Below are 21805 nucleotides of genomic sequence, written 5' to 3'. Positions count from 1 at the left end.
CTCTGTTTCCCAGTGTAAAAGCAGGGGCCAGTTTTCCTGCAAGTCAGCGGATATGGACACTCCACAACAGCTTGAGTAAGAACTCAGTCGGAGGTGCTTTCACCTTTTATGTTTTTTTTTTTTGTGTTCTGTGTTTCTCTGTATTCTGCAGTGCGGAAGCTCGGCGTCCCTATATCCTGCAGTGCAGGAGCTGTCACGTTATTTTTTATAGTTAAATAACGATTAGCCTCCTGCTTGGCATCAATCGGTAGAGCATGAAATATTTTGATAATTATAAAAATCAGGTCGTGGTTTTTAATAGGATACAGTCTCATAAAAATCTTTATAGGCCCAGATATGAGCTTCCACAATAATACTGATAATTTATTAAAAAATATATATATAATACTTATCCTATAGTATTGAGGAATAAAAATAAATCGTACACCATAAACAATTTGATACATATATTAACAAATATCTCAGAAAATAAATCAGAGCAAAAATATACAGAGCGACAGAAATATATAATATAAGATAAAGCAATAATCGAAATCAATAGAATATCACAGGCTAATACTATTCCTCAAGTTTTATAGCACGAAACGCTACCATGTGCTTTCATTTTTATGATCATATGCATTTATTTGCATGTAGCTGCGATATCAGCTTGCTAATACTTGTCGACTTGGACAATTCTATTTCGAATAAATTCTGAAGTCAGCATGATAAATTGACAAACTAGTAATCCAAATATATATATATTAAATTCTATAGTTTCTAATAGATTTCTTCGTGATAAATATATATATTTTTTTTTTATCTCAGGGTGCGAGATTCGGCACCTGAAGGAATAAATAGAGCAATTCATCTAGTGAATCAGAGCTACATTAAATTATCACAAATTATATTGCAGAAATTAATGATCATATGAATATTTTATTAACAGCCTAGATCTTAGACTTCTTTGATTGATAGATCTTCTGATATGTGGATTGATTCGTTACTATCTAATAAAATACCTTTTTATACTATCTTTACTTGCACAAGTATTTTTACCAAATTCTTAATTTATAAAAAACCCTTTCGACCAGCTAGCTTTGATTCTTATTTAATTTCGAAGCACTGAGGGCACCCTATCACTATTTCAATATTTTTCACTCACATGCCGGAATTTTCTATGAGCTGCTGATGTCGATCCTACGCCTGGTGGTCCTGGATTATTGTAGCTGGAGTCGTCTCTTCCAAGGGGTTAAAAATTATTTGAAAATGACTTTTGCTTTATATGAGCATCACAAAGTCTTCAATTTAACTTTAAATTATTATGAGGTACAGTAAGGTATTGCGCTCTATAATTTTTGGTGACCTCTCATGGTGGTAGTTGGCAGGCGAGTGTGATTCTCTCTTCTCATTTTTACAATTTCCATTTCTGATTTCTAAATTTACATAAAATTTGAATATTCTATTCCTCCGCCATTCAAGGCTCAAATAGACTGTACCAAAATATTAAATTATTACTTATGTTACATCTTTAATAATTTCTTTGCCTTCGGGCCATATCCAAAACATAAACTATACAACAATATTTTACAAATTCTTATCATTTGTAGAAATGAAATGAAATGAAATTTTATTGATTCCACGTTGACAAAATATGATACAATAAAACAAAGCTGTGACATAATATCATTTTTACAAAAACAAATCAAAATCTTAAAAATAGCATGTTTAACATTAAAAACTAAACTAGTTGATTTGAAATCAATAAAAAAAATTAATGTAAATAAATAGATTAATACAGCAATAATCTATGTCCGAATTGATAAGAAAAGTACCTAATAAACTAACAGTTCTTAAGGGAATCATGCATCTCGAGGTAAAAACCTGTGGGAGATGGTGATGAATAATTAATATTCAAACTACTGCTTAGTGGAATAGAGTGGTTGAGGCCGACCAATTTTAAACACTTTAGTATTGCTCTTAAGAATGTAAGAAAATTTCACAATTTAGGCTTTGAACATAATACACTGTGCTCTATATTGGGGTTAACTATTACAGAGAATTCTATAGCTAGCCTTCCATACTCTTTTTTAATTTGATTTATATGACTATATGAGTGTTTTGAAAAATATATCAACGTTTTCTATATTTAGTAAAAAAATCTTGACACTTTTCAGGAATTTTGTTCGCTTTTCACATTGGCGTATTTCTAAGAGTAGTAGGTTGTAGAACTTAGGAGCCTGATACAAGAAAAACTTCATGAAGTGACTTTTATTAGGTTTGGGTACGCATACTTCCGATTTATTTCTCAAAATACTTTTCTTTAGGTTAGCGTTACCGTTGTTTGTTCCACTTCGGTCAAAGAAATTCCTCAGAACTTTGTATATGTATAGGCTTCTCAGGGGGAGAATGGCAAACTGTTCAAATAGAGGTGCCGAAGGTTCCATCTTCGACTTCCAAGCTAAAATATGAATAAAAAACTTTTGTAGTACAATTATTGGATTCAAGGTCGTGGAATAAGCACCACCCCACAACACCAATCCATACTCTAGCTTTGAATTTACCAAGGCATAGTAAACAGACTTCAACAATCCTGCATCGCAAACTGTTCTCAGCAAATAAAATATTTGTATGTACTTAATAAGTTTCTGTTTTAGGTAGTTCAAATGATTTTTCCATTTAACTTTGGAGTCTAATACTAGACCTAAATATTTTATTTCTTCTACCTGATCAATTTGTGGGCAAGAGCAGGTAGAGTTTTCGACACATGATAACATGTGGTACCTGAGTGGCAAAGGGAAATGTACATTTCGCGATAAACTGAATATCATATATTTTGTTTTGGGGCTCATTATCATATAGTTGTTTGTGAACCACCATCTTAGTGCCATTACATCTGCTTGCATGTCGGCATGTAATTCTTCTATAGAGTTAGCTTTATAAAAAAGAGCCGTATCATCTGCAAAGGCAGTGAGTCTACCCCTAAACAACCCATTACATTATTCATTGACATAGATAAGAAAAAGTGGTCCCGATAACACCGATCCTTGGGGAATACCGAATTCAACTAGACCTCTCTCGCTTAGAGTGCTGTTTACTTTTGTTTGTAGGGTTCTCCCAGACAAGTACGATCGGAACCAGTTGAGTGGTATGCCTCTCACCCCTGCATCGCTCATCCTCGATAAAAGCAGGGAGTGATCGACAGTATCATATGCCTTCATAATATCAACAAAAATCCCTGCACAAAGGCCTCCCCCATTTAGTGAATCATAAACATTGATCATGTAATCCAGTAGTGCTTTCTCTGTATTTAATCCTTCTCTGAACCCATACTGGGATTTGCTAAAAAAATTATGCATCGATAGAAATTGCATTAATTGGGCTTTGACAACCTTCTCGAGAATTTTGGAGAACAATGACAATAAAGCAATTGGGCGGTAATTGGTGGGGTCACATGGATCACCCTTCTTGTATAATGGCTTTGTAATGGTTTTCTTCAATGAATCTGGGAATACTCCAGAACAGAGGCTTTGATTAATTAGGTGGACCAAAACATCAACAATATCTGGCAGTATATGTTTTAACATTACAGGAGTTATATCATAGTGTATTTGATATCTCGTTTGATGTAGTTGGGTAAAAAAACATACTATTATCAATGCGTTCTTTCCTAAACAGTCCTCCTCTCAATTTGTTATTTTGGGCTATCAAGGAAATATCTGTGATTATCCTCTCTCTAAGACCCTTTGCCACAGTACAAAAAAAAATATTAAATATGTTGGCTACCAACTTTGGGTCATCCTCAATCGCTCCATTTTCATTCTTCAAGGCAATATTTTGGACATGGTTTTTGTCATTACCTATTATACTATTTAATGTTCGCCACTGTTTCTTTGCGTTATTTCTATTTGTTTCAAATAATTTTTTATAGTATAAATTTTTCACTTCTACTATTTGAGTTCGTAGTAAATTTTTCAAAACATTGTAGGCTTCCTTCATTTCTATGTTTTCTGTGTGTTTTAAATGTTTTTTATACAATGCATTTTTCTTGTTAATTTGGGATAGCAAGATATCATTCATCCAGGGTTGTAATTTATTTTTGGACTTTGGTTTTGGTTTAGGAATATTCTGTGATGCGCTAATACAGGTGGACAGTTTGGTTAAAAAAATATCAAAACCTACATTCACATCACTATCATATACTTCATTCCAGTCAACATCTTTCAGTAGCCTAGAAAGGAGTTTGAAGTTTAAAGATTTTACATCTTTTCCACTAATAAATGGTCTTCTATTAGGTTTGAAATTTAAACATGCTGCAATCATTCTGTGATCTGTAATATTGCTATCAATCACAAAACAGTCAAGGTCGGGGTGAAAATTTATTTTATGTCTAAAGAAAAAATGATCAATACATGTGCTGGAGTTGTTTGTTATTCTGGTGGGGAAATTAATGTACGATAATAATCCATGACTGGACATAATTATCTCATAGTCAGCTGCGGCTGGTTTGAGAAGATCTATATTTAAGTCACCTGTCACAATGAGGTTGGGGCATTTAATTGATGATAACAGCAGATCTAGTTCGTCATTAAAAATATTAATAGAGAGTTCTTGTAGCCTATAGATAGCTAGAATCTCAAGTGTCGAATTTTTCTCTGCTTTGATAAGAATTCTAACGATATCGGCTGAAGAGAAATTATCAACAGATAAACAGTTACAGAATAATGACTCAGTTACATAGACCAACACTCCACCAGCTCTTATTTTACTATTACATTTTGAAAGCATACAATAGTTAGGAATTTTGTTTAAGTCCAGTTCATTACTCTCTATCCATATTTCACTTAATATTATTATGTCGGGTGCCTTATCTAGATTTTGCATGTTAATAAGTAACAGCTCAAAGTTCTTTCTCATACTTCTAATGTTCTGATGGATAATCACTAAATCATTTGCATAATCATTAAATATACAGTTTGTGAGTAGCTTACTCATTTGTTATCGTATTTGGTTGATTTAACTGCTTGGTACCAGGTCGTGATAATTGTTCGGCAGTTGTTTTAATATTTAGGGCATCCACCTGGTCCATTGTAGTCACAGCAACCTTTTTCGCTCCATCCTGCACTTTCGTTAGTATTTTTTCATTACGTACCCATACATACTGAAGAAGGTTTTGTTTCATCAAGGCCCTGGCAGCATTTAGAACCTTGCGGCGTCCTGCACTAAGGCTTTCATTAATGTATATAGGGTCGGCTGTTCGAACCATGAAACCAATGTCCTTCGTGTTGAAATTATGCACGACTCTCCTCTTCTGAAGTATGTCTTCTTTAACTGATCTCCGCACAAATTTCACTATAATTCCCCTTGTACGCTTCTCTTCCTCTCTAGAAGCTCCAAGGCGATGACAGGTGTCGACATCCTTCTCGTCTATCGTAATTCCAAGACTCCTGCCCACAGATTTAACAATTTGATAGACATTTTCATTCTTTTCTTCGGGTACCCCATTAATTTCAATGCAGTTGATTCGAGAGTACTGCTCCATGTCTTCTATACAGGTCTCAAGGTCCTTGCATTTTTTTCGCAAATACGAGATTTCCTGCGTCAGTGAGTCGTAGTTTTCCTGGTATTTATTGATGGTGGTTGACTGATCTTTTATTATTTTCTTCAAGTCTTCATTATTTTCGTGACACACCTCGACTGACTTTCCTAATTCGTTCTCTAGATTTTTTATTTGTGCCTTGTTTTCTTCTCTCATTTCTTGAAGCAACTTGTAGACATCCCCAATATTAACCGTATCCTTGCTGAGTAGAGATTCGACCTGCATACTCTTTCTTCTATTTTTCTTACACGGGTCACTGCGCCAGATCTCGTTGGTGGTCACCAGGAAGTCGATGTCGTCCTTTGATAATTGATAACAAGCTCCATGAAAGAGATTGACAAACTCAGCACACTGAATTCTCAGTTGTCGGGCTCCTATCGATTTAGAGCACAGCTTGCATTTATCACTCATTTCAAAACCGAAACAGAACGAATTATAGAGAAGAATTTCACTACTATTTTTGTAGCCGTAACAATATTTTAGAAACAACACGGTTATCTTGTTATTCACTATTGATAAGAGCGGTCGGCCTCAGAACGTCTTTCCACCACGAGCGTTCGATCATAACTGAATTTATGTAGGAAATATGTACAAATATATTTGAACCGGCTCACTATTGCCACCTATCAATTGCCACTATTTGATTGGTGCATGCAACAATACAGTATTCATGCGCCCAGTAACCTCCTACTTCCTTAATACATTTAATTATTTTTGTTGGGGTTTTTAAATATGCTTTTTACATGCCAAGTAATTTTTTATAGGTTATTAGTTGTTTTGTATATTACAATAATTAGCCACGTGAGACGTTTAGTTCCTCAAGTTGCATACTGTTTTGCCACAATAAATTTCTGCCAAGGTGTTTGGTTAGATTCTACGTTGTATGACTCGGTCGATCGTTAGGTCGCCGATCAGTAAATGTTTTATGCCTAACCTCAAATTTTCAATATTTTATATAATATAGTAGCAAAAATTATTTCCATTCCTCTTCAGCTGTTGTACAATTTAGCCAGGATGTCTGATATTATCTAATCTTTAACGTTATCATCTTTGGCGATATTAGCCTATTACTTCACTTAGACCTATAAATCTTTCAACTAGGGATTTTTATTTATCTATCCAAATTTAAATATGTTACACACGCCCCTGGATTTGAATTCAAAATATTTGAGAATCACAATGTTTTTAATGAAAATCCATCCTACAACACATTGACATATTCCATACTTTGTCTATAAAAAAAACTCTCAAAGATTTACAATAATTTGCAGACCTTATCTGCTATGCCCCCCTTAGACCTCCATCAAATTACAATAATAAATTCTCCTTATCAACACAAAAATATCACAAATATAACATCTTAGACACATTCCTCATTACAACATTATAACATAATAGTATTTTCAAATTTGCCGCTCGCAAGGCCGCCAACCTAATTCCACACATTACACTTGACTCTCCTATAATAGATTTCTTTTAAACAATAACTTTGATGTACAAATTTTCTGGGGCTTATATTTTATTATTATTCCTAGGTCTTAATATCAATAATTTTCCATATATCAGGTACAATTCCTTTCTTTTGCTACATGGTTTTGGCTTTATGGTAACTAGCATTCAATTGAGGTTTTTTCAGCAACAACATGGCAAAAATAATGGTAATAAATTATAAAACATATAAATAAATATATTAACACTGATAAATACAATAAATAACAATAATAAATAACATTTTTGGGGTACAATACTTCTTTCATAATCATATGTTTGAGGGCTACATTTGATTCAGGTGGCTTTGGCCAGTTGGTTGAACTTAGGATTTGACGTCATTATTCTCTAGCCTTCCGTTCTGCAGTACAAAACTAACCTTATTCGTCACATTTTCCACATTTAAGGTAATTTACTTAATTTATTTTCTACTCTCCCCGTTTGTGTCCTTTTTTATATGGTGTAGATTATTAAATTACATACTTAAAAAATTGTTCTTTGACTGTTCCAGGCTCTAGACAGTTGGAAGGAATAAAAACACTGGATTGTTGCCATGCAGCCTAGGCCAAGATTGAATTTATCATGATAGGTCAGTAATTCTTCTGATAATGACGTTTTCTCTTGATTTCTTATCATATTTATTTAAAATTCTGCAATATTGCATGTAGAAATGTTGTGATTTACTTGCATCTTCTTGCATTCTGTTTGTAGATGTTGCTGTAGGCCATTCGGTTATCTGCTGTCTGGTTGTTATTTATACATGAGGCTGTCCTAATTGATAATTTATCCATCATAAATTTAAAACCCATGTATCTGGTGTATCTTTTTAAACAATTCCTCGCTTCATTTATGGTAATTCCTTTTAATCCATTCTTTTTCCAATCATCCTGCAGTCTTAACTCATTCCTTTCCTTACTTCCTTTCATTATTTTCATTTAATATTCTCGATTTCAGTTCGTTATAAATCATTATGCTCACAACAATAAACATTCTTATAATATTAAATTTCCAATCATCAATAGTAGATTCATTTAACAACAACAATACAATATTTTCCATCCTATCCACAACACAGTCTTTTATCCATATCACAGCCATAGCAAATAGTACACAATACATCAGAACATTTATCATCTCTTTAATAGTATAATCTCTCATCATATAATATCTAGGTATTTTCACTTCCTTTATATTACTTTTTATTTCTTCCAATCTTATTAACCACTTTCTGTTCTTTATTAATCTCCATGAGTAATCCAATTGATTGTTATCATCCATGCATGTTTCGGTTTTATCCCAATTATTCGATCCGTTTTTCCAGTCACATCGCTGATTGGCTCTCTTGAAGCGTATGTGCCGCGGATGTATGCCGTCGATCCTCTGTCCTCCATCCTGGGTTCGGTCCGGTGTCCTCCGTTGCCTCTTGAAGCGTGCATGCGGCCTCCATCGATGCGCGCGGTTCCTCCTTTGTCGCTTCTTTCTGACTCTCCGCCTCCGGGCCTTGCGGTGCATGTTCTTCTTCTCCCGAATGCCATCCTCTTGTTCTGGATGTCGGTCGGGTGTCCTCGGGCGCCTCTGTCTCCGGGCCTTGCGGTGGTCGCTCCTCTTGTCCTGGATGCCGTCCTCTCGTTCTTCCATCTTGGGGTCCTTTGTCTGCTTCGGTGGTGTCCATTGGTGCGGGTGCATGGATTCTGTGCGCGGATGCTTGGTGGTGTTCAAAACAGGTAGTATGGTGGCGGTCCCCTCCTGGCGGCTGTTTGTGTTCTCCGGCGGTGATGGGTCTTCGGCGGGGAACAGGATACTTAATATGGGTTGATGTTTGCGGCTGGTACTTGGTGGTGGTTATTTCTGGTGTTGGTTTCTGTGTTCTTTGTTGGTTTAATCCTGTTGCATGCGCTAATGTATAATTTGTACTTATTTGATGAGGTGGCGGTTTGTAATTTCTGTTGTAATTATTCTGAGTGTAGCCATTATTTGAGTTCAATCAATCACGGCCATCATAATAATTTCTTTGATAGATTTGCTGTGGATAATGGTTTGTTTGGTGATTTTGAAAAATTCTATCATTCCAATTATTATTGTGTTTATGATCATTGCGGCGTTCAAATTGAGGAGTAGGTTGTGAGCAATCATATGGTACCGATTCATAGGCTTGGCTGGTGTACTGATTAATTTTTGAATTAGGTTGATTCTGTGCATACATTTGATCTGACCGGTGATTTGATATTGCCATCATAGATTGTATATTGTATAAATAATCTATCAGCTGTTTGCAACTAGTTATTGGCTGTGTAGCCAATGCTGTTCTGACTTGGAAAGGTAGCTTTTTTATGATTATATTTGCTAAAACAGAATCACACATTGGCTCATCTAATTGAGCATTTTTCAGTTTAAGGGTATTAACAAAATTGATGCATGTGTCGTCTGTCCTAGAATTATATTCACTAGCAATGATATTGGCTAGTGTATCCATTTGTCTATTTTTACTCCAATATTGTTCCAGGAAAGCTGTACTGAATTCGTCCAACGTCCTGAATTCGTGATTATGGATCTGGAAAAACATCAGAGGATCACCGCTTAACAAACTGGATAATCAGACACCAAAAATTCCAAGAGGTGGGTGTTAAGGATTGTACTAGTTTTATTTGGTCTATAAATTCTTTAGGTTGAAGATAGCGGTCTGTATTATCAAAACGGCCTAATCCATTGAAACTGTGCAGTAAATCAAACGTTGCTATGGGGATAGGCTCTACATTCTCGTACGGAAATTGACGTAATTGACTCTCGAGTTGTACTAACTGCTCTTGGGCCTGTTTCCAGTGACTAGTAGCTTCTGTTTCATTTTCTACTACTTCAGCATTTAATTCAGATAAAAATAATTGCTGTTCTCCAACAGCTGTCTCCAATGAATTAAGTTGTACTTTGTTTTGATTTATATCAGAATTTAGGTGAGCTATTTGTGTACTATTCTGTTGTTTATTTATGGAAATAAGTTGACTATTGTTCCTATTCACTGTGGAGTTTATGTCCTGTGTTTTAGTTACTACTTGCTCTTGAATATCTTTTTGACAATCGGCTTTAATGTTTGTTGCTATTTCATGAATTTGCGAAGTGTTTTGTGCTGGTAGGTTATCTATTCTTTCATTTAACTCACAAGTAGCAGTATCTATTTTTGCTGCTAAGTCGGTTGTAATTATTTCCTGGTTTTCAGCGGTAGAAGCTGGTATTGTGTCCGCAGTTTCCTTACCCATTCTTACCGATGTATCCTTCAATGATTCCCGCATTTCCTTCATTTCCGCCTTTCTAAACTATTAGAAAATGACTTGATCATCCCCTCTACTATAACCCTCCTTATTGTTTCTTGGCAAGCATTTAATGATTTGTTACTACCCAGGATTCTTGGTGGTGATTGGAGATATCTGGGCATTAGACTCCATTGTGCCCCCCTCAGCGTCGATCACCGCTACTACCGCCATCTGCAGTGTGTCTGCTACCTTACTTTGTGTGAACGAAAAGAACCGGCTTATATACAAAATAATTATGACTAAATTTTGGCAGTTTAGGCCCATAAAATATAATAGCTCTCTCTATAAAATATATTTTCTACAAAAATAATAATATAAAAATTTCTTTAAAACACATAATTTCTCCTTATTTGAAGCTATTGAGTCCCCAAAAAGTAATATTCTATTGCCTGCTTTCCTCAATACAATTATTGTTCTATTATCTATCCACAACAAATTTCAATATGACTAGACTTGTCTTTAGTTATTATCATCAATATAGGTCTTGACTTAATTCCAATAATTATTTAATGAGTTCAGCTCTCATCATCAGTCCCACGTTGGTACGACATGTTCTTATGTCATGTTATTTTTTATAGTTAAATAATGATTAGCCTCCTGCTTGGCATCAATTGGTAGAGCATGGAATATTTTAATAATTATGGAAAATCAGGTCGTGGTTTTCAATAGGATACAGTCTCATAAAAATCTTTATAGGCCCAGATATGAGCTTCCACAATAATACTGATAATTTATTAAAAATATATATATAATACTTATCCTATAGTATTGAGGAATAAAAATAAATCGTACACCATAAACAACTTGATACATATATTAACAAATATCTCAGAAAATAAATCAGAGCAAAAATATATAGAGCGACAGAAATATATAATATAAAATAAAACAATAATCGAAATCAATAAAATATCACAGGCTAATACTATTCCTTGAGTTTTATAGCACGAAACGCTACCATGTGCTTTCATTTTTATGATCATATGCATTTATTTGCATGTAGCTGCGATATCAGCTTGCTAATACTTGTCGACTTGGACAATTCTATTTTGAATAAATTCTGAAGTCAGCATGATAAATTGACAAACTAGTAATCCAAATATATATATTAAATTCTATAGTTTCTAATAGATTTCTTTGTAATAAATATATATATTTTTTTTATCTCAGGGTGCGAGATTTGGCACCTGAAGGAATAAATAGAGCAATTCATCTAGTGAATCAGAGCTACATTAAATTATCGCAAATTATATTGCAGAAATTAATGATCATATGAATCTTGTATTAACAGCCTAGATCTTAGACTTCTTTGATTGATAGATCTTCTGATATGTGGATTGATTCGTTACTATCTAATAAAATACCTTTTTATACTATCTTTACTTGCGCAAGTATTTTTACCAAATTCTTGATTTATAAAAAACCCTTTCGACGAGCTAGCTTTGATTCTTATTCAATTTCGAAGCACTGAGGGCGCCCTATCACTATTTCAATATTTTTCACTCACGTGCCGGAATTTTCTATGAGCTGCTGATGTCGATCCTACTCCTGGTGGTCCTGGATTATTGTAGCCGGAGTGGTCTCTTCCAAGGGGTTAAAAATTATTTAAAAATGACTCTTGCTTTATATGAGCATCACAAAGTCTTATGAGAAAAATTTAGTAATTCAATTTAACTTTAAATTATTACAAGGTACAGTAAGGTATTGCGCTCTATAATTTTTGGTGACCTCTCATGGTGGTAGTTGGCAGGCGAGTGTGATTCTCTCTTCTCATTTTAACAATTTTCATTTCCGATTTTTTAATTTACATAAAATTTGAATATTCTATTCCTCTGCCATTCAAGGCTCAAATAGACCATACCAAAATATTGAATTATTACTTATGTTACATCTTTAATAATTTCTTTGCCTTCGGGCCATATCCAAAACATAAACTATACAACAATATTTTACAAATTCTTATCATTTGTAGAAATATGTACAAATATATTTGAACCGGGTCACTATTGCCGCCTATCAATTGCCACTATTTGATTGGTGCATGCAAATTATTACAGTATCCATGTGCCCAGTAACCTCCTACTTCCTTAATACATTTAATTATTTTTGTTGGGGTTTTTAAATATTCTTTTTACATGCCAAGTAATTTTTTATAGGTTATTAGTTGTTTCGTATATTACAATAATTAGCCACGTGAGACGTTTAGTTCCTCAAGTTGCATACTGTTTTGCCACAATAAATTTCTGCCAAGGTGTTTGGTCAGATTCTACATTGTATGACTCAGTCGATCATTAGGTCACCGATCAGTAAATGTTTTATGCCTAACCTCAAATTTTCAATATTTTATATAATATAGTAGCAAAAATTATTTCCATTCCTCTTCGGCTGTTGTACAATTTAGCCAGGATGTCTGATATTATCTAATCTTTAACGTTATCATCTTTGGCGATATTAGCCTATTACTTCACTTAGACCTATAAATCTTTCAACTAGGGATTTTTATTCATCTATCCAAATTAAAATATGTTACAAAGCATGGCATCCTTTTGCAGTGCGTAAGCATGGTGCCTCTTGCAGTGCGGAAGCACGGCATCTCCCCTTGCAGTGTGGAAGCATGGCATCTCTTTGCAGTGCGGAAGCATGGCATCCCTATATCCTGCAGTGCAGAAGCATGGTGTCCTTTTGCAATGCAGAAGCACAGTGTCCCTATATCCCACAGTATGGAAGCACAGCGTGCTTTTGCAGTGTGGAAGCATGGCGCCTCTTGCAGTGCGGAAGCACGGTGTTCCCCTTGCAGTGCGGAAGCAGCGCGTCTCCTTGCAGTGTGGAAGCACGGCATCCCTATATCCTGCAGTGCGGAAGCACGGCGTCCTTTTGCAGTATGGAAGCACGGCACCTCTTGCAGTGTGGAAGCACCGCGTCCCCCTTGCAGCACAGAAGCACGGCATCTCCTTGCAGTGTGGAAACACGGCGTCCCCCTTGCAGTGCAGCAGCACGGCGTCTCCTTGCAGTGTGGAAGCACGGCGTGCCTATATCCTGCAGTGCGGAAGCACAGCGTCCTTCAGCAGTGTGAAAGCACAGCGACTCTGGCAGTGCGGAAGCACAACATCCCCCTTGCAGTGTGGAAGCATGGTGTCTCAGCAGTATGGAAGCATGGCATTCCCTGGCGGGGAGAGAACCGCTGCCCCTAGCAGTGCAGAAGCATGGCATACCCATGCAGTGTGGAAGCATGGTGCAGCTCATAAGTACCTCTCTAAGAAGGCCAGGCCGAGAACGTGGCCAGATGGCTTACTGCTTTTTCCTTTGACGGTGCCGCCATACCTTCACCAGTTGGTGAGGATCCAACCTGGCACCCAGATGATTGTATGGTCTTCTGTGACAGTCGGAGAGGCAACAGTATGTACCCGGTGCTTTGGGACATATGTCAGTTGCATACCCTTCTCATCCTCACCCCCCTTTCCTTCCCATTTCTTTCCCCCCCCTTCCCTTAGTAGGAACAGTGTGTCACGATGTATATTGTAACTAGTGAGGGAATTGAGTTTAGGGCTAGTTCTAAAGATGCTCGGTAATCTCTTGATAAGATCTTGGAGTCCAACGAGCAGGCTGGCCGCTGAGCTACCACTCAACAGTGCCATGCATCCTTACCCCCTCCCTCTCGGCTACTGAGGGAGGCTCGTGGAGAGCTAGTAGAGCTTATTCTAGTGCGGGTGTCTAGTGCAAGTGGTTGGCAGAGAACCAGTGAAGGAAGCAGCGCGCAGCTAGCAACATAGTACAGGTTGTATCCAGAGTGTACTCCAACTCCTTTGACTACTAGTAGTTATGTCTGAGGTTGACTGGAGTTAATTGAAGACACTGGAAGCTCCAAAATTCAGCACTCACAGTGGGTGAGTGTTGTTCGACCACTTCTATGACTTTTGGCAGCAGCCTGCCTGTTTCAACTAGTGGCGACAAGTCAGGTTTTGGCTAAAACCTGACTGGACCCTGGTACATCATCGTGAGGACCAGGAAAGGTAAGAGGACCTCGAGTAAGGCTCAGGGAGGCCCTTCTCGACCTCGAGACGCGATCCTACTTGCAGGAAACAGTTGGTGCCTGAGGTTAGGGACCCGGTGACCAGCTACAGCAACCAGTTCCGAGGCTCTTATACTCTGTTATTTCGACCCAAATAGCAAGAGGACATCTAGTGGCAATCGGGAACGTTCCTCCCGTACCAGAGACCCCCCTCATGACAGACACCAGATCGTTCCTGTTCCTCTCACTCCATGCTCAATCCTGTTAGGCAGTGCAAAAGCACGGCCCCTCTTACCTAAAAGAGGGAAGCATTTCTACAAGGTACTCAAGACCCTGTTCCCACCCCCGACTCGAAAGAGGGTGGTTGAAGGATGCCCCACCAAGCCTCCCATCCCCTGCTGCAGCCCACTCCAGATGCCGACTGAGTCTAGCCGGCCCAGGGCAATACTGGGAATTCTGATAGAAGAAGGTGTGGGAAAAAATCTACTCAGAACCAGTATTGAAATATTATTAAGATTACCAACCAACTATATTCTTCACCGAATAAGTTGGATAAATCAGTGATATACAGCATTGATTAACAAATCTTTGGAAATAATACGTTCCCAAGATTTATATGAATCATCCAGTACCAATACTTCTGATTTGAAGAATCTCAAAGGTCATAGTATCAAGTTGCAGCAACATAAATTAACAGAATTGATAAGGTATTTTGATTGAGTATCGCCTTTGATTCCACTCGGTGTCATTTTTCATTGCTGACCACTTTGGTTAATGGTGGTGGGTGGCTTTAGTGGCGGTACCACATCATCTAGTAAGATAATCAGAGCCCTTATATCTATCTATCTCTACTGCATCTATATTTGTGGAGTACAACAAATCAGTCACAAGAACTGTGAACTGTTAAAGTGGCTGACGTTTGCAGCCAGCAAAAGCAGAGAACTGTTTGAGCTCCTGGGAGAGCTGGTAAGAAATTGGTGCTATTATTTTTTCGTCCCACTTGGATGTAATGAGCTGGTTTTTGTGTGTCATATGGAGGCCGAAAGTGATTGTTTTCTGACCAGGCCGGTATAGTATATTTCGCACCTAGGGCCGAAAATGAGATACTTCCGGCTCGAAATTGGTTTTTAAGTCCGAGGCCGTAGGCCGAGGACTAGAAAAGATTGAGAGCTGGAAATACATTTTTGCCCATGGTGCGAACGCTATTTTTCGCCACACCAAGAAAAAACTTCCCAATATATAAGAAATTAAGAAATAAATAAAATTCAAACAGCCTATTTTGATAGTTTGAATCTTGGTTATGACATCTTTCACTGTCAATTAATTTCAATATTACTAATTAATAATTTACAATAGTGACAATATTTTTATACTATTAATATTTCGAATAATTGTTTGAATTTTTATAGCTCGCGCTTTGCGCCTGGTGCAATATCTCATGGATAGATGGATGAATAGAATTTTCATTACTATTTTGAAATAATGTGATTAAAAAATTAATATAATTGCATATTTCACAGTTTTGTCTCAAAATATATCTAAAAAATTGATTGAAATTTAAATTACGGTAACTAATATAAAAAATAGCTAATAAAAGTAGAAATTCATCGACAAAAAAATGTCACTGACCGAGGTTCGAACCTAGATCATGTTTGTAATTCACTGAGCTTTGAGAGTTCTGATGTCTTAATGCTCTCGGCCATTGCGAGGCCTGTAAGTCAGGTAACGTATGTAGGCTACTATAATATAGTGTAGCCTATAGCGGCAAACTTGAAGTCGGTTTGACGGCATTTTCACAACAAAATATTGCTCTGAAAATAGTTAAATCATAGAGAAAACATTCGAAGATTCAATCTTGAGTGGGCCTAATGTTTTCTCTATATGGTTTGATATTGAAGAAAAATTATCTAAAAGTTTTAATAATGAATTACGGAAAAATTACTAGGGATTTTTCAGTCAAGGCTGAGTTTCACCAGTAAGCTTACCTTAAACTTTAGATCTCTGCTGTATTTTCCTATTATTATTGTTGATTGTATTGCATTAAGAAGTGGAATTCGATAATAAAAAAGAAACAATTTATTATTACTCTACCTCACTTTTAAATATTGATACAATTATTGTACTTTGATTTCAAATTCAATTCTTCACTTTTAAAGACTTGCGATACTTACCTTTCTGACAATGGACAATGCAGCTAACATTATATTGTTGAGGCTATGGAGATATCATCGTATTCTATTGTTTGATTTAAAAAACACAATAATAAATATTAAATTATGAAACAGTAATTCATAAAATATATTATAGACATGATACCGCGATTCACGATACATAATTATATAGATTATTACAGTCGTTATGAGATTATCTCTATGATTTTTGTGAGATCGGACACGATCAGCTGTTATTCAAGGTCATTTTACAGCCCTAGGGCCGTAAAATTTTACCGGCCTGGTCGGAAAACAATCACTTTCGGCCTCCATATGACGCACGTAAACCAGCTCATTACATCCAAGTGTGGCGAAAAAATTTTTACAGCCCTAGGGCTGTAAAATAACCTTGAAGTCAGCTGATTCTGATTTGATGTGAACGTGTTTACAAAATAGTTTATGAAACAGAATCGGTTTATGCTTCTAGAATTGAATAAAGTATTTTGCAATAAGATACTATCATTTTATTTGGATGAATGAAATACAAATAAGATATTATAAACTATTCAAATTCAATTTCAGAGTATAATAGAATCTAACCTCAAACCTCCTAGTACTGCGTTTATCACAAAACATGGTGGATAAACGGAATCATTTTATGCTTCTAGAATTGAATAAAGTATTCTGTAATGATATACTATCATCTCATTTTGATGAATGAAATACAGTTGAGATATATATTATAAACTATTCAAATTCGATTTTCAGAGTAGGATAGAACTTCTAACCTAAACTTCCGTTGATATTCAGATTGGCCAAGTTTCAAGTGTGCTAAAACAGCTGATCAAAACATTTATAATAATTATCATCTGATTGTCATTTGAAAGAATAAAAAAGTATAAACTCAACCTCCCACATAATTGAACATAAACTTTTAGGTTTTTCAGACCAATCAGAATAAAAAATAAAAATACTTGGACAATCTCCTGATATTCAGATTTGCTAGAGCTATGAACTTCCACTTCTGCTTTCGAAAGTGCTTACTGAACAATTATTCTCATATTATATATTGTTTATTTTTCTGTGTGGCGAAAAATAGGGTTTGCACCACGGGAAAAAATGTTTTTCCGGCTCTCAATCTTTTCTAGTCCTCGGCCTACGGCCTTGGACTTGAAAACCGATTTCAAGCCGGAAAAGTCTCATTTTCGGCCCTAGGTGCGAAATATACTATTCCAGGAACCACAAAAAGTGTTATACATCTTCCAAATCTTTGCTCTACCGACTGCGACCAAGCAGTGCACATGTTATAGAGAGAATAACATTACAATTGTAATAAGGGTGACCACTTGAAGAGCCAACTCCTCTGAATGCCATTATGTATGATTTCAAAAAGCTCACTTCCTGATCCTTATCAGATCCCAGCTGAGGTTGAAGTAAGCTCATCACTTGCCATCCGTTATCTCATCATTATTATACCCATGCCCAATCCTGCAGAGCCCATGTGGGCGGCATCACACTCCGCAAAAAATAAAACATTATTCATAATGCATTATTTTATTCACTCAACATTCTGTAGAAGAAGATTTTGAGGCATAAATTTATTAGATACTTGCAGGTAACCCATGCTCCGCAAGGGTCTAATTAGAAACTTCATATGGTACGTACTGAAACCTTGAAGAACTTAAAATAGGCCTACAACTATCCTCGGTGAATTAGAACCTATAAATGGAAAATGTCAAGTTAATCAGTACAGTAGTTCAGACGAGATGATGCGTCATAAAAACTCATGTATTTCCTATCTGGTACATATATCTATAAGCCAGTTTTTTGTCTTTATTATATTATAATATTTTTACTCAAAATTCCGTAGAAGAAGATTCTTGAGCTAAAAATCTTTCTGATTTTTCTTTTCTTTCACATTGTAATTTTTACATTGTCCAAAAATATTTATGAGAAACTCAGTTTACATGGCCAATAACCCACCCCAATTTTCTATAACTTGTTTTCATAAAATTTCAAAATTCACTTCTACCAGATCCCTGTCCATCCTGTTTTATAAATTCAGTTTCATCTTATTATAAATTCTATAACTTGTTTTCATAAAATTTCAAAATTCACTTCTACCAAATCCCTGTCCATTCTGTTTTATAAATTTAGTTCCATTTTATAATAAATTCTAGAACTTGGCTCACCATATTCCAAAGGGTGTTCTTTTCCATTAAACATGTCCTTTGAGGCTGCCTTGGGTGCTGTTTCTTTAGCATTCAGTATGTACGACTTCTTCTCACTCTGATGATAAATATTCATGACAAATCCGCCACCAATGCCCACCAAATCCATACGAACCACTCCATCACAGATTGTTGTGGCAATTGCAGCCTCGATTGCGTTGCCTCCTTTCTTTAAGATGTCCCTTAAACAGAAAACGTTTCCTCACCCTTCATTAATTCTTCAATATTTATTGTAACTGCAATATACAGAGTCACTTGCAATTTATAGAATAACATATCATCACTAAAATAAAACCGGTTGACTTTATTCCACAGAACAGTATAAGAACTTTTTATACTGTTTAGAAAGTGTTTAGATAAATTAGAAAGTGTTATACTTCTTGAAGTGTTTGGATAAATTTTAGTGGAAACTGGAGTAGTCAGGTCTTTCCATACCTTAGAAGGAAACATTGAGCTTAACCATCTACTGAGCTTCGACGTTATCAACTCTATGGTAGGGATTGGTCTAGTATTCTCATTCACAAATCAGCTGAAGACAATTTCCAATACATTTCATGAGTTTTTCAAGTGTTCTTTTCTTTTGAAAAGTAGGAAGCCCAACAATGACAAAATTAGTAAGATGAAACTATCGCCTCCTCTAAGTGGTCTGAGAAATGCATCACTCATAGCTTACAATAAATACAAGAATTTTGGGTCAGAAAATGAAAAACTTAATTATCGGAATTTGAGGAGAATCTATAGATCTGAATTGAAAGCATCTAAACTGAATACCAATGTTAGGTTTATCGAGTCGGCAAGCAACAAATGCTCAGCTGCTTGGAAAATCATTGAAAAAAAGTTCAAATACCATACATATCAACAATGGAAAACATCAGTCTCTCCTAATGCGTTCAATAAATATTTTTTAGAAGCAATAGAGGAGATTAACATTAGTATTACAGCACCAGAAATATCAGCAATCAACGTTTTGGAGTTTCCCTAGATCTGATTCGAGATTTGAGTTAAGAGAGGCATCAGTTGAGCAGGTTCTTGCCATTGTGGCAAATCATCTGATTGCCACCTGTGATATCAAATACATAGAAAATCATCAAATTAAATTCATATACCATTGTCTCGAAAATGAAATCTACAACTAGTAATGATATCTATAATATATCTAGCTCATTGATCGAAGAGGTTATTCATTCAATTGCGAACCCCTTAACATCATGTTTAATGCTTGTATGAATGAGACAGTCTTTCTGGCAGTTCTCGAACATTCTAGAACTGTGCCCATCTATAAAGAAGGTTGCAAGGATCAACCTGAGAATTTTAGAACAATATCTATCCCCCCAATTTTTAGCAAAATTTTTGAATATATAATTGGGACTCAACTTTATGAATATTTGGAGAGTAATGGCCTACTCTCAGACACCCAGTTTGGTTATAGGGCGGGCAGATCAACTATTGACGCAGTTAGCTCCATTGCCAAAGATATTATGGACTGTTTCAATTCTAAACGTTATGCAGGCCTAGTGCTTTATGACTTAAGTAAAGCATATGATGTTGTAAGCCATGACATTTTGCTGAAAAAATTGCATCATCTAGGCGTGCATGGAATGTCCCTCAAGCTGATAAAGTTGTATTTGAGTGAGCGTAAACAAACTGTCAATGTCAATAAAGAGTTTTCCAAGCCTTGCCATGTACCTCAGGGAGTACCACAAGGTTCAATATTAGAACCATTGCTATTTCTTGTGATGATGAATGATGCAGGTTTCAGCACTGATTCAAGGAAAGTATTTCAAAGCGATGATCCCCTGCTTCCTGAAGACGGCCATCACCTGGCATTGTGTGTTGATGCTTCGTATTCTGTTCCAGAGTCAAATGAATCTCAGGGTGATCCAGTTGCATCCCGGTATAATTATTCTAAAGGGGATTACTATCAACTTTATTGTAAGCTGCGTGACTGTTGTTGGGACTCTATGTTTGGCTGTACTGATGTCGACTCTGCAGTGGACAAATTCTATAGTCTACTCTACAAATATTTGGATGAGTGTATTCCAAGGATCGCATTGAAGAAAAGAAATAATAAATACCCTCCTTGGTTTACTCCTGATATAATTTCTGATTTGAAGATTAAGAATAGATGTGCACGAGAAAGAAGAGTGTCCCCTTATCATGATAACCTTTTCAGAAGTTTATGAACATCCTTGAAGGCTAGAATATCTGAGTCTCATGAAAACTATTTGACATCGATTCAGTCAGGCTTAAATGGAAGTATAAAAAACTTTTCGAATTATGTAAATTCCAAAAGAAAAACGTCTTTGTGGAGTCGACGATGTTGCTGAATGGAGAGTCCTACTGCGGTTCTGCAGTTGTAGATGGGTTCGCGAAATATTTTGAGTCAGTTTATAAGGTTGATACACACGCCGCCCCTGATATGCATGAGAATGAGCTGGAGATGTCTGGGAGCTTGGGATTAGGTGTTGGTATTGATTCTGTCTCCTCTGATGAGATCCTGTCTGCTATCAACAGCCTTAGATCTAGCTGTTCTGAGAGCCCTGACTTGATACCTACTTTAATTGTGAAGGGTTGTGCAGAGGTACTCCTTAGTCCATTGCAATTCACTTTCAATTTATCGATTAGGACTGGCCAATTTCCTTCTAAATGGAAGGTTGCTAGAGTTACTCCTATCTCCAAGTCAGGTAAAAAAGCTGGTATAAGTAATTATGGGCCCATATCAATTAATTTTGAATTGCTTTTCCAATGTTTTTGAAATAATTTTGCTTGCAGTTATATACAGGCAGGTGAAGGGAGTAATCGCGGATGGGGGGGGTGGGTTGATGTTGTTTATTCGGATCTCTCAAAGGCATTCCATTCAATCAATCACAGAATATTAGTTAAAAAAAACTAAAGTCGATTGGTTTCTGTACAAGCCTGGCAAATCTTGTTGAGAGCTATTTGCATTCAAGAGTGCAGTATGTTAGAGTACATAATTTGAAGTCTAGAACTTCCAACTGTACATCTGGGGTGCCTCAGGGTTCTAACCTTGAACCACTTCTCTT

General features: G+C 36.3%; 1 protein-coding gene across 1 annotated transcript in view; it reads right to left on the bottom strand.

Moving 5' to 3' along the window:
* Positions 1 to 21805, bottom strand: part of LOC111051762 (glutathione hydrolase 1 proenzyme-like) — a 153220-nt gene that overhangs the window by 94890 nt on the left and 36525 nt on the right. The window contains exon 3 of the mRNA XM_039426108.1: positions 18723 to 18943. Coding sequence (XP_039282042.1) covers positions 18723 to 18943 — 221 coding nt within the window. The remainder of the gene's footprint in view (positions 1 to 18722; positions 18944 to 21805) is intronic.

The sequence above is a fragment of the Nilaparvata lugens genome, chromosome 4, assembly GCF_014356525.2.
Source record: "Nilaparvata lugens isolate BPH chromosome 4, ASM1435652v1, whole genome shotgun sequence".
Lineage (NCBI taxonomy): Eukaryota > Metazoa > Arthropoda > Insecta > Hemiptera > Delphacidae > Nilaparvata > Nilaparvata lugens.
The sequence above is the reverse complement of the archived record's forward strand: the minus strand, read 5'-3'. Positions and strand labels throughout refer to the sequence as shown.